The 14105-nt window shown below is 40.7% G+C and overlaps 1 protein-coding gene and 1 long non-coding RNA gene across 7 annotated transcripts in view; one reads left to right on the top strand and one right to left on the bottom strand.

Moving 5' to 3' along the window:
- LOC309528593 overlaps positions 1 to 14105 on the top strand; it is a 61676-nt gene that overhangs the window by 12327 nt on the left and 35244 nt on the right. The window lies entirely within an intron of this gene.
- THEMIS (thymocyte selection associated) overlaps positions 1 to 14105 on the bottom strand; it is a 61489-nt gene that overhangs the window by 26228 nt on the left and 21156 nt on the right. The window contains exon 4 of the mRNA XM_082216113.1: positions 12164 to 13218. Coding sequence (XP_082072239.1) covers positions 12164 to 13218 — 1055 coding nt within the window. The remainder of the gene's footprint in view (positions 1 to 12163; positions 13219 to 14105) is intronic.

The following is a 14105-nucleotide window of genomic DNA, read 5'->3' as shown; positions in this document are numbered from 1 at the left end:
AACCCAGAAATATTACCTCGGGTTAAGTACTTTGCTTCAGGATGAAAACAGAAATCGTGCTCCGGCGGTGCGGCAGCAGCGGGAGGCCCCATTAGCTAAAGTGGTGCTTCAGGTTAAGAACAGCTTCAGGTTAAGAACTGACCTCCGGAACGAATTAAGTACTTAACCTGAGGTACCACTGTATTAATGTGTCTGTTAAGTTATGAAAATCCTTCCTTAATCCTTCTTTAACATTATAAACCATGAGTGTAGATCCGCCCTTAGTCTCAATCATGATTAAATTTAGCTGAAATGGAGTGTGTGTGTGTGTGTGTGTGTGTGTGTGAAAGAGAGAGAGAGAGAGAGATGCTACCTAAGCCAAATGCATGATTTAAATTTCAGATATGAATGTGAAATATCCTTATTTTTAATCTTGGCCATATCCAAATACACAGCCCTACTGAAGTATAAAATTGAGTGCATATGATCAGCATCACTTTCTTCTGCTGTTACACTGATTTGCAATGGATACAATCCAAAACAAAGTTAAGCATGCTTAGTTCTGTATTGCATTGTGGCCAACCGAGTCAAGACTCTAACCCCAAATTCAAAGCAATACTATGTTGTGATACTGCAAATATGTAAATCCTTCAGGCAGCCTCTGTAAGCAGAGGCCTATGAGATGAGAAACTGGAACTAATCAGGTCAGACACTTCTCCTAATGCCTATATAATAATACATACATACAGTGTTAGCATTTTTTCCTCTCCATTTCTTAGTCTCTGAATTTCCTCCTGCCAAATCCTTTCCATGCCTTGCTAAGCAACATATTAATTCCAGCTGGTCCATTAAAATCATTAAGTGGAAATTATTGTTACTTTTTAGAATGAGAACTATAAACACACACACATCCCTCTCTGCATAATCCAAGAATATTGTAGACCTCAGTTGATTTCACTTTATATAACCCATTAATAGCACACAGCAGCATCAAAAGCAACAGATTGTAAGATTACTCTAGCATTGTGTTCACTCCCCAACAGTTACAGAGGCACAAAAAGAAAGGGCCAGTTCTCATAAAGCCATTAGTAATTTCATCAATATTCCTTGCCTGTGATACTCACAGGGAGGGAAATAGGCTCAGTCCATACAAAACATGGCTATCAAATGATCGCAGAATGCCTATGTCCCCAGACTCAAAAATAAAGCTTACATCTTAATGTCCAAAGTCACAAGCACTCCCTGGGTGGTGTCAGATCAACCTTTTCAAACCCAGCATCCACTTTCAGCTTTAACCTTTAACCCACTTTCTCTCCTCTTTTAGTTTCAATCTCTCTGTCTTTCTCCTTCTCTCACATGTTTGCCTCTCTGTCTTTATTTTTTTTTTAAAAAAAAGACAACCTAAAGCAACAAATAGAAAAGAAAATGAAGATGATGCCACAGGTGCTAGCTGCATTAGGCTATGCTTTGTGGCACTTAGGTGACCCCAGTGGAGCCCTCAGGCCTCCTGCCCAAAGTCCAGGGTCTCACTTAGGCTTTGGGAAGGCAGTGTGAGGGCTGCAGAGGGGGGTGGTGTCAAATGTTGCCAAGTGCTGCCAAAAAGGCCTTGAGGGCTGCATGTGGCTCTTGGGTCATGTGTTGGACTGCCTTGGTACAAAGAGACAGGAAGAGAAAGGTAGTAGGCATAACAACAAGGGAAGGATGGCAGGGCATGAGGATAGGAGAGAGTGAAGAAGAAACAGAAAATGGGTGGAGTGGAGGAAGCCTGCCTCTGAGGATACCCTAAGGAAGCTTTAATAGTGTCAGTGAAATTCTGCATCCTGATTTTTTTACTGGCAATTTACTCTTCCAAGCGGGTTTGCAATTACTTTCCATTTTATTCTTCCTATAAAGGAAATTTAGCTTTGGGCAGCACAGTCCAGGTTTTTATTTTTTTACTACACAAACTCTATATGTATACAAAGTTTGAGAAGAATAGTCTCCAAAGCAGGTTCTACAGAAGGAAAAGGAAAGTTGCAGTAAAAGTCACTAGCAACAATATACATTTTATCAATTTAATTCTAGAAAAGCCTTCATCATTCTCCCGGAATATAGATGTGATAAATATGTTAATGGAAGATTTTGATGATTGAGTTTGTAAAACTACAAAGCCAGAAAGAAATTACTATTTGCTTTTCTAAATTAAAAAAAAAAATATTCAAATCAAATCATGAATAGGAAGGTGGGGAAAAAGCTGATCAGAGAGACATAGCACTTAAACTCTCTCAGACTGGAGGCAGATTTCAGAACACTGAAGGTGGTATGATACAGAGATCAGCTGCCACATAATTCCAAGGAATTTGGGAGCTTTATGTTATGTTAGACTAACCACAGGTTGTTGCTGTAGTGAATGAGGCCTGTCTCTTTAATAACCAAGCCTGTGATAGAAAGTCCTTTCCCTAGGCGTGCTGGCTTTCATAGTGGAATGAGAACGAGTTGGAACCTTAGTTTTGGCTGCTTGCCAAGTCCTTATTACATCTATTGAAGTTATCCTCACTCCAAACCCACAGTTGCAATATCCAAACCTGGCCAAAGTTAGTGAAAACTAGCCAACTTCAAAATAAAGGGTTCAGATAAACTGAAACAAAATGGAAGTGTCTGGTATCTTCATAGCAACGCCAGAAGAGAAGACGTAAGGAGTAGCAGACACAAGAGCTAGGGTTAGTAAGGTGCCTTGTAAACAATGGTTTCCCATTATGTATGCATGAGGCCACTGTTGCTTTGAGTGTATGAAGTCTTTCAGGTATATACTCAATGTACTCAGTCTCCAACCCCACTGTGACCAGTAATACAGCTGTGATCACATCTTGTTTGGGTATATTTGGCATTTATATTCACATGTTCTGGGCAGTGTTACCCCCTTCTTCTCATGGTTAATAAAGCCCTTCTACATTGAACCACCAAAATGGCTTTTCTCACCAGCCATAGTTAAAATGAATGGTGCACAGCTTTTTCTTCTCACAAGATTTCATTATACAAAACATAACATACACACAAAAGGTGTGACACCATCTGTGTATGTTCTCTCCCCCCCGCCCCTGGTCCATCATCATGTCACAGCCCAGCACAGATTATTTTCTGACACAACAAATAAGTCATAAAGATTTCTCTTTTTACCTGAAAGGAAGCAAGATAACACATCTTTCCCCTTTGCTCTTTGCTGTTATACTTACTTGTACTAGTTCAGTCATTTTCCCCTGTTGAATGCACAATTCCTTTCCAGTACTAGGACACATATATTTCTCTTTGTTTTAAATACCTCCCTTGTGCATTTCTGACAGGCAGAGTCTTTTATCCAAAAGGTGGGCTGTAGTGGAGTCTTTTATATCTAGTTTTAAAGGAACATCCAAACTACAATTTATACATCTGTACAATCCCCTGCTGTTTCAAAGAGGATCTTCTGACTTCTGTGCCAGGCAGTATTTCACTGCTTGAAAAGAGGCCCTGGGATTTTCCTATAAGCTAGCAAGGCGATAATTTTCATGCCATTTGGAAGTCATATAGTTCCCTGATATCTGCATTCTGAAAATAGAGGCAATGTGCCATCAAATCTACACAATTAACAGACACAGTGTTTTTTTTTAGCAGTGGATCCTGAAAAGTCTACAACAATATAGTTACATGCTCTGGACTTCCCCAATTTCCAGCGGCAGTGTTAATTTGGGTATCCTTTAGTGGAGAGAGCACCGGAGACTTAACAGTGTTCTTGTAATGTTTTGTTTCTTTACTAATATGCAAGCAGAGCATAGGTGGAGGTGAATTGACAGCATGCATATTCCTGCCAGGCAGCAGGGCCACTGTCCCCCATCAGATCAGCAGAGAGAGATACTCGCTCCTCCAAACCCAGGTGCCTTCAGCTCTCACCCTCTCCACCCCCCAGTCTCATGGGCTCTGTTCCCAAACGCCTGCTTCTTCACGCACATATAGCTCAGGAGGAAAGTGTGTCCACTGTCAAATTATCTATGTTCAAATTCTGTTAGCCTCTCCCATTCAAAGAACTCAGGAGCGATCCAGCTATTTTGTAACCATTAACTCTCATGGAGGAAACCTTCATCATCCACTCTGGGCTGTTAACCAGCAGCACTGCCTGACAAAAGAAATCAGAAAAATAAGCTGGCCAGCAGCAGGCATGAGCAATGTTATCAGCCAATAGATATCACAAACAAGGAAGCCATCTGATATAAAGAAACTTTCTCCAAAGTCCATTTTCCATTGCAGTTGGCAGACATTTTCTAATTCCAACTCTTAAACAGCCCTTTCTTAGGGCAATATTCTCTACCTATTTTACATTAAGGGTAGCCCATCAGAACATGTCCCCGATACTAAATATAGCCCAGAAATTGGCATTAAATAGTTTTGAAGTTCCCTTTTTCAAATGAAGCAGAGGCATGATAGGCTCTAGCTGCCAGGATGCTGGGTGTAAGAGAATTGCCAGTGTGAAATCAAAGAGCCGAGAGTTTCCTGTAGGGAATTAATAACAGATGTAAAAAAGAGTTGATAACAGAACAAATGTGACTAAAACAGGCTTAAATGAACATTTAGATAATGTTAACTGATGTAGCTGTGAGTCTCGAGACATTTGACAGCCAGGAGTTAATTTGAATAGCTAAATTAAAAGGATGCCCGGAAGGGAATACAAGAGTGTACTATTGAAAAAATATCAAAGATACTAAGAAGAGAGCTCCTGAGGAAGAAGTAGTAAGTGTACACTATAACACTTAGGCACAACACTCACTCTATCTACTACAGTTAGTTGTGGAGTTTTGCTTGGGGGTGGGGGCGATTGTCTACCTATGCCAGTGTCAGAACAAAGGAGAATTAAATGAGGACTGTGGAAGAACAAGTAGGCCAACCTTTACTTATACCTAACTTAGGGTTGCCATACATCTGGTAAAACCCAGACATGTCCACTTTTTGGGGGGGGCCAACATGCCCATCCAACCAGATTTTAATATTTTAAAGGAAATGTCCAGGTTTGGGTTGTTTTTTGGGGGGCTAGGTGGTTTTGGGGGGCAGGTGCATGTTCAGGAGGCTGCTGTGCCCCAGAAGTGGAGGTGCTGCAGCGGAGGAAGGCTGTCACAGCAGAGAACAGGTAGGAGCTGGAGTCCCACCTCTGCTTGGGCTGGCAGCGGCTTGGGCTCAGGCTGCTCTGCATGCCATGATCATTGCCATCCTGAACCAGAGAAAGAGGTGTGTGGGCACAGTGGCAGCCCCGCACACCTGTGCACCTCTTTTCCCAGCTTGGGCTGCCCTCTGTTTTGTTCTCCTCTTGGACATAGCAACCCTATTATAGCTTTAAAATAAAGGAGTTAGCTTTAAAATAAAGGAGCACTAAAGACTAAGAATAAAGAGATGGATAGGTCAGGTTTATCAAACAGCACCCTTCATTTCATCTCACTCCAGATGTGGGCATAAAAAAAAGTTGCCTTGTTTATTTTATGGTTCACTGAATTGTCTTCATTGTAGACTATTGTGGAATCGAAGGGCGGCATCTGCATTTTTAAATAAATAAATAATAACTGCCGCTCAGTTCCGTTCCATTCTGCAGTTCTCTTTGTAACAGAATAGCAGGGTTGAGCTGTCCAAGCTCCGGACAGCAGCTGAGGTGTGTTGTGCATACACTGTGAAGGGAAAATGATGGGCACTAGGATAGCACCTGGGTACCTGTAGCTTCTCTCATCTGACATCTTTGCTCATTCAAGACTGCTCTTTGCAGAAATGATGGGCTTGAGATAACTACCCCTTAAAAACATCATTCTGGTTAAATGCTGCTGCTGCGGGTATTCTGTTTTTCTTGTTGTTGTTGTTGTTGTTTTCTATATTTAATGTTTATTGTATTCTATATTTAATGTTGTATGTATGGCTTCCCCAGAGAGGCTTGCCTGGCCCCTACATTGATGAACATTTTGGTTTTAGAATGCCTTAAACCCGGAAGTAAATGTTTCGGTTTTCGAACACACCTAGGAAGTCAAACATGCCACACAGCTTCCGCTGAGTGCAAGATCCTGAGGCCTAGCTGTCGGCTATTGAGTTTTCAGTTTTTGAACGTTTCAGAAGTCAAATTGTCTTCCGGAATGGATTACCTTCAAAAACTAAGGTTTCACTGTATTTGTTTCAAAATACTGTTTTAAAAGTTTTATATTTTTTATCATTTTATTATTTTGTTGGCAAACATTGCATGATGTTTTTGAATTTGACATGTTGTTGGATAGGCAGTATAAAAGTAGAACTTAAATAAATGAAAATTTGTATTTTTTTGTTGGGGGGGAATCAGAGATTAATGTGGAAGAAGGATGGAAGGGCCTTATGAATGAATATATTCACATTACATGGCTTAGGTAGCAAATGATCTGCCCATCCCTGCTCTTCAGAATTCAGAAATATCTTCTATTTTTGGCCATCTGCTCTCAGTGTAAAATGTCCCACTTCATCATTTCTAGAAAAATGAGCAGTGGAAAAGAGAGACTGTATTCAAACCTATTAAGAATGGAACCCAGAAATTTGTGACAAAAGAAAATATCAAGGTGTTAAGTTATTGACAAATAATGTGCAAGTGGTATTCTTTTGTAGAGTCATAAGTGAAAAAACTTAATTCATCATGGATTTGACATTAACTAACTTCACTCTCAATCCAAGGACTCATTACAGTTGGATCTGACTTCAGAGGTAGTTGCTTCATTGACTGCTCAGACACAGAGAGGCTGGTTTTAAATGGAGTATCTATGCTATGTGTCTGTGAATGTACATATTGAAAGGCCATTCAACTCTGGCCTTCTGGCCCAGAACTGATTAACAGTTTGTGTGACTCTAATTAAAACTGTAAATGCTACATGATTCATAACAAAATAGTAAGAACCATCAACATTAAAAAAACAAAAACTGGCTTAATGGGAAACAATTTTACTGGATTGGATGATGAGGATTTTTAGCCATACCATTCAATGTCCCAGATATTAGGTGATCATAACTGAAAAGAGGGGCATGCACCCCTTAGTCCCGCCTCCTTTTCAAAATAATCCCATAAGCTAACAACCATAAAAATATCACCTGAATATTTTGAGCTATTAACATGTCTTTATCAAGCCCACAACTCTGGTCAGGTCTTGCAAGTTAAGGCATACCCACAATATGATAGTTGTGTTCACAGAAATATGATAGCAAACCCCATAACAATAGCACAGCAACGATACCAGCAGTTCAACAATTTTGGTCTTCATTATCTCACACTTACAGTGTATGTTTAAAGCTTGAAGCATTGAAATCCAGGACATGCATGACTGTTTTCCTTTAATATGAAATATAGTGTGGACAAATTGAAATAAAGCACCAGTACATTCAATGTTTTGAATCCTTGTTCCTCCAATCCACTTTCAATGCCCTATTTTGTAGATAACTGCACAATACTGTTACTGTTTTTACTACCTTCATCAGACAATAACAGCTGTAGTCATTTCCCCTGGTAGCTTCAACAGGGACACTTAGTATGAACAAACAAAACTCCATGTGCTCCAGCTAGTGGAGTTACACTTTGTCACGTCGTTTGTATGTAAAAATCATGGAGTAATTATTTCAATGGGAGCTTTTTATTAGCATCTTAGTGGCATTGCTTTGTCGCAGACTGGCACTCACACTTTGTTCAGCCTTATTTCACATACCAGCTGTGATTTTAGCAGTTTCTATAGACTCATTTAAAGTCAGATTCAGCTCTGTGAAGACAGTTGCCATAAGGCAGAGGCGCCACTTAATTCCCACTTAGCTTCTCAAAATAACTCATAGGGGAATCTTTTCTTTCTTCTGTGTGCAAGTTAAACTCTCGCTTTGGCTAATAGATGTTAGATGTGTGCTTTAAAGTAAGAATAATGCGCCCTTTGCTGCGCAGAGTTGTGACACCTCTGTATAAACCCATTGACAACCCAATCTCTTTTAAGATTAAAAGAGAGGGGGGGGGGAGAGAAAGAAAGATAATATGGCTCTGCTGAATTCTTTGGAACTCTCACAATTCAGGGGGATGATGGAATGGTACTCTGGAAGCCATCACATCTGTTAAGAGAAGACTGCCTTTCAGCTGTTGGTTTGCTACTGTAGTTTTTCTTATAAGGCGGAAAGGGTGATGATGAAAGGATACAAGGGTTTGCAGGGACAGTGGATAGATGTGAAAAGATCATATAACTACATGGTGATAAGGAATGTTTTTATCTTTTAGGTTCATGTTCATTGAAACTGGGAATACACCTTCCAAACAAATTAGTAGTAAAAACCAGTAGGTGATGGCATGGTAGAGGCCGTCACTCACCTGACCCCTGGTCAGTTGCATCACTGTTGCTTAATAAGAGGTAGAGGGGGAGGGAGGAGGAGATGGCAAGGTCACTGTGGTGCAAAAATACCAGCGGGAGCACCAGATTGGTTCTGCTGGTGTGTTTGCATCTCATCAACCCTACTGCCACCTATATCTCCATGTTCTAGGACCTTTCCTGGTATTTATGTCAAGACTGGTTGCTAATTACCTGGGCCTTCTTCTTTTCCCTTTTGGGAGATGGGGACTGCATTTGCCACCTCCAGTCTGCTGGACTTTACTTGTTCTCTGAATTCTCAAAGATTATAGACAGAGGCTCTGAGATTACATCCTCAAGCTCCTCTAGTACCCTTGGGTGCAGCTCATCAGGTCCTGGAGATTTGAATTCTTTAAAGTAGCCAGGTGTTCCTTTACCACCTCTATTCCTATTTGGGACTGCAGCTCCCTCTTTGCATCATTTATTCAGTTATCACCAGGATGGGTACTGTTTTCCTTTTGGGTGAAGTAGAGGCAAAGTAGGAGTTGTCACCCAAAAGCATTTCTCTTTCTTCTCTGTGCAGAGAACCTACTACTTAGTTGTTTTTCTCTTGCTTTGAACATAGCTGAAGAAACCTTTATTATTATTTTTAACTCTCTTGCAAGCCTGAACTGATTCTAAGCTGTGGCCCACCTGAGCCCTGCACCTGTTGACTACTCTTGGCTTCTCTTCCTTTGTGATTTCCCCTTTCTTATACATGCTGTTCTTAAACCTCAGCTCATCTGTAAGTTCCCTATGCAGCCACACAGGTCTCTTTAGATGCCTACCCAGAATGCAGGCAGAAGGCAACCAAGGAAAGAAGGAATCAAGCATAGGATTGCAGCAAGTTTAGGAAATGACACAGGGAAGGCTAGAATCTGACTATTGAGCAGACAACCCAGACCTATTTAAAACAAGGATATGTCAGAAGAACCTATGGGCTGTTGATTTGCAGGTTTATTTTAGGGGGTTCACACTGAACCCCAGAAATATAATTTTGCTCCTCTGTGACCTCAAGTGTCTCATCACAAATAGCATTCAAGCATAGGCTAGGATACTTCTAGTCCAAGTTTTGGTTGTTCCTGACATGGGTTGAGTATGCTCCTAGCATCTGGATTAAGAGTTTATATTGACACTGGGTAGCTACTGACTCATGGAGATTTTCTTCATAGGCATTGAAAATGAGATGAAACAATGTGTTCGGTTTTTTTAATTGCAATATAGAAGGTTGCCTATGAACACTGAAGTATGTACTGTATTTCTTGCTTTAGAGAGAGGATGTAAACAAACTTAAATATTAATGAAATTGATGCATGGTTTTTGAAAGCAGCCCCCCCCCCCGAATATACAGATACTAAAGCAAATAGATATGTAAGGAGGGGATTTATGGAGCAGTCAGCTTCACTGCTGGTAAACATGTTGAATTTCAGAATAATGTCACTGTCAGTGAACTCTTTTGTTGTGTCAAAGCAAACTTTAATTGCTTCATTTACACTCAAGGAAAACATTGCACTCCTGCTACGGTTCTGATTTATCTTTGTTGAAAGACCACATGCAAATCATACCATGGGGTCGAGACAAGCTTCATTTGAATATAAAAGATTAATGTTTTGATTATTGTTTTTCATTGTACACAAGTAAAATGGAAGTACTCCATTCACATTTCTGCAAATTAACCCTGTTAAGCTACTCACCCACCATTTACAATGGCACAAAGCCATTACTTTTGTGAATTTTGGGCCTGAATCTACCTATTCAAAATAATTGTGTGATACAGTTATATGGGGACTTTCCATTTTTAAAGGTGGTGGTGGTGGTTGTGATGTCAGAAACTCTGTGTACGAAGGGTCAAACTGCATGTGACACTAAATGTATCATTAACAACTATGTCAGGCTTCTTAGAAATCTAATAGCTTGTTTGTGGACACCCTTCCCGATTTTTATATGATCTAGAGCACATGGAGAAAGAAAGTTTAAACCTTCCCTCTCCATCTCCATTCCCATAAAAACATCTCCCTGTGCTACTATTAAGCTTAGAGTTCCCCATGAAGATTCTCCCCATCCTGTGCTTATTATTATTTTTAAAAAATTAAAAAGCCTTAGACCTGGTTCACATATAACATTGTGAACATTATAGCATTAACTATTGCTTGCCTTCTTCCAACAAACTACATGCTGAAGCTATGGTTTGTTGTTGACTTGTGAGCCATGGTTTGTTTTACCTATAGCTTGGTACTACATGTGAACACAGCACCCTTCCTTAACCATATTTATTTCATTTCATTTCATTTTATTTAATAGATTTCTATACCACCCTTCATCCAAAGATCACAGGGCAGATTGCAGCACAAAAATACATACCATAGTAACAAACAATAACCCCCATCTCAATTTAAAAGGCCATAAATTGGCTAATTAGCCAAAGGCCTGTGATAAGAGGAATGTTCTTGCCTGGCACCTAAAGATATTTAATGAAGGTGCCAGGTGAGCCTCCTTGGGGTGAGCAACCACATAAAAGGCCCATTCTCATGTTGTCACCTTCTAGATCTCTCATGGAGGATGCACATGAAGAAGGGCCTCAGTTGATGATTACAGGGTCCAGGCTGGTTTATACATGTAATATAACCTGGAGTCTACCAGAGCATAGACGACAGAGGTTAGGCTATTCCTGTACAGACAGAGGCGCATCTGGGTCACCAGCCAAAGCTAATGGAAGGCACTCCATGCCACTGAGACCACCTCAGCCTCAATTGACAGCAAAGGATCTGGAAGTATGCCCAAGCTGCAATACCTGCTCATTCAGAGCGAGTATAACCCCATCAAGAGCAGGCAACTTCTCATCCATCTGGTCTAGATGACCCCACTTAGCAGTTTTCTGCAGATGTTAAACAGCATGAGAGATAATATGAAACCCTGAGGAAACCCATATTGAAGGCTCCACAAGGCTGAAGAGCACTCCCCAAGCATCACCCTCTGGAAATGACCACGCAAGAAGGACCAGAACCACGCCAAAGAAGTGCCACATGGGCATAACTTGGACAGCTCTAGAAGGATACCATGGCCGATGGTATCGAAAGTCTCACAGAGCTACAGTTTCTGAATGAAGCTCAGAGAAGGAGAAAAATAAAGAGAGAGACAAAACTCTTCTTTGTAACAATACATCAGAAAATGTATCCAGTGCTACTGAGTTGGTTGTGTGCACATTTTATGAAAACGGAATAAAAATATTTTTAAAACTAAATGCTTATTTCCTTGTAAAATATATTAGCAGTTTAAATGGCAACACTGTCACAGAATTGCATAACTGACTAACACAGTTGCCTGCATTCTTGGACTCTCCTTGCATGCATGGGTACAGATTCTCCTTCGACTATGGGACTGTCACAATGTGCTCCTGTGCTTCAGAATTCACCACTGAACCACTGGCTGCCAATGATGTATTTGGTGTTATATTTAATGCTGTCTTTGGGAATCTAGCATATCAAAAGCAAGAGTTATGTCCTAGCCTTCCTCCTCATTTTTTCTGAAGTGCAGATTAGCCTTAAATATTAGTCATGGAAATAAATAGAACTTTAGACATAAAAGTGAACAGTCCAAAAATATCAGCCTCTTACTGTGAGAGTAAGGCTGGGCTGGAGGGAACAAGGAATGAAGGGGTATAGCCTTCTGTTGGATGTTCCACGTAATACTGTAAGTCACCCAGGGTGGCTGGGGAAATCCAGCCAGATGAACGGGGTATAAATAATAAAATTATTATTATTATTATTGGAACTGGGTTACTGTTTTATGCCCAATATCTAGCTATGGATGTGTAAAAGACACAACATTCTTCTTACCTTTCTAGGTCCTGGTGTACTGCAAGCACTTTGGGTCGGTACAGTGAGAAAATATGCCTTGGACTCTTCAACTTTATGGGTTTTAGGAGGTCTGGGAGGTGGGTTTGTGGCTTGATTTCCATATTTTCTCATCATGTAATACTGTTCTTCCGTAATCTCCTCCACAATAGACTTTGTTGGGAAACACACAATATCTTCTGCATGTTTGCTCAGCAACTGGAAAGACATATTTAAACGATGCACAGGAGCTTCCCAGATTTCTGTGGGGTTGCTGAAAGTGCTGATTAACAAGTACGAATCTGTTATTTTTTCTTCAAGCTGCAGACATGGTATACCAGCCAAAATATCCTCTTGGATGGAAAGATCCCTTAAGGAGACTTTGACTTTAAATGGAAGACGGAAATATTTGCAAAGCTCCAGAAGTTCATACTGCTTCTTATCATGGACAAGTTCAACAAAGCCCCCTTCCATGCACATTGGAAGAAGTATACTCTTGTGGGTTTCGTTTGGTGATAGAATTTGTTCACAGGCCAAAGCATTCTCTACTTTCTTCTTCCCCGGATCAACAACTTCACTTAGTTGGCACTGTGGAATTAAAAATTGGTTTCCAATAGAAACAGAAGACAGCCCTTCATAAGGTGACTCAAAAGCTTTGGTAGCTACAACATGAAGCTTCTCCTTCACACTCCTTGCTATTTCTAGGTCATAGGCAGTTGGAAACTCCCGTGGTCTTCTTTTGAACTTCCCTTTATAGCTGGTAGGAATTAAAAAGTGCCTTTTATAGGAATCACCTTTGATCTCAGATGCTAAGATCCGTGTTGCCTGGCACTTTTTGTAAATGACTATTTCTCTACCAGGACACAAAATACTATACGATTGCTTATTTCTGACAGAGCCTTCAATTACCGCAACAACGATAGGAAATTCATTGCACGTCCTTTCCAAAATATCTTCCATGGACAATGGCTGAAGGAAACTGTGAATATTGTAACAGTCGGTGACGTCTTTGACTTCAACATCTAAATCTGAAAGGAAGTAAACAGTCTCTTTTTGAACTGAAAAGAGAAAAAAATGGGTTAACTGATATTGTTGTGCAAAGGTCTACTATGTAAAAATACAAATTTCTTCTACATATGCATTAGTAGTTTCAGGAGGCTCTCAGTGTGTTAACTGTATAATCCCTTTAATGATTTCAGCTCAAAACGTATGAGAATGCTATCACTTTGCAACACTGGTTTCAGGAGTAAGATGTGTGCTTCCCGGAGGAAGGGCTCAAGAGCAAGGTGTGCTTGAGTCAAAATGGAGGGAGAAACAGCAACATTCCTGGAGCAGTTCCAAGTTGATGCTCCAGCAGAACCAGTGACAGATGGAGTAGTAGAACCAGTGGATTTAATGAAAAGAAGCAATTGCAAGCAGAGTACATGACAGGCCTCCTTAAATTTGGAGAGAAAAATGTGACTCCATGAGAGGTGAGAGCCATGCCTGATGAGATGCTACAAGGGGTTAAGAATGACCCAGGAGCCTGGCCTTGAGGCACAAATACAGAGGTGCCAACCTTGCATTAAATATTGGGGGCCAGGTACCCCCCCTGCATAATCAATTACATGACACAGCACCCCCCCATTTGAGTGACAATGCCCATCAACGTAGGGGGGCCTCAAGTATTTTAGGGGGGCAGAAGGGACCTTGTCCCCTATGGAAGGGGTGGGTACAGTGCCACATTAAACCCTGTGGCAGATTAAACCCTAGGCAGTCGAAATCTCAGGGTTGGGGGGCTCGTGCATGTGTTCTAGTGGGTTAACACTAGAAAGCTTGATTGTAAATTTCTTTCAAGATCAAATCAATATTATTTTGATCTGCTGTCTTGAGGCCCTAAAAAGGCTGGTGCCTACTCTGCCTATTTGATAATCTGGCACTGGGTGGCCAAAGCGATTCAGAGTGT

The sequence above is a fragment of the Podarcis vaucheri genome (assembly GCF_965113315.1).
Source record: "Podarcis vaucheri genome assembly, chromosome: 3".
In the NCBI taxonomy this organism is placed as follows: domain Eukaryota; kingdom Metazoa; phylum Chordata; class Lepidosauria; order Squamata; family Lacertidae; genus Podarcis; species Podarcis vaucheri.
This window is presented reverse-complemented; position numbering and strand designations above follow the sequence as displayed.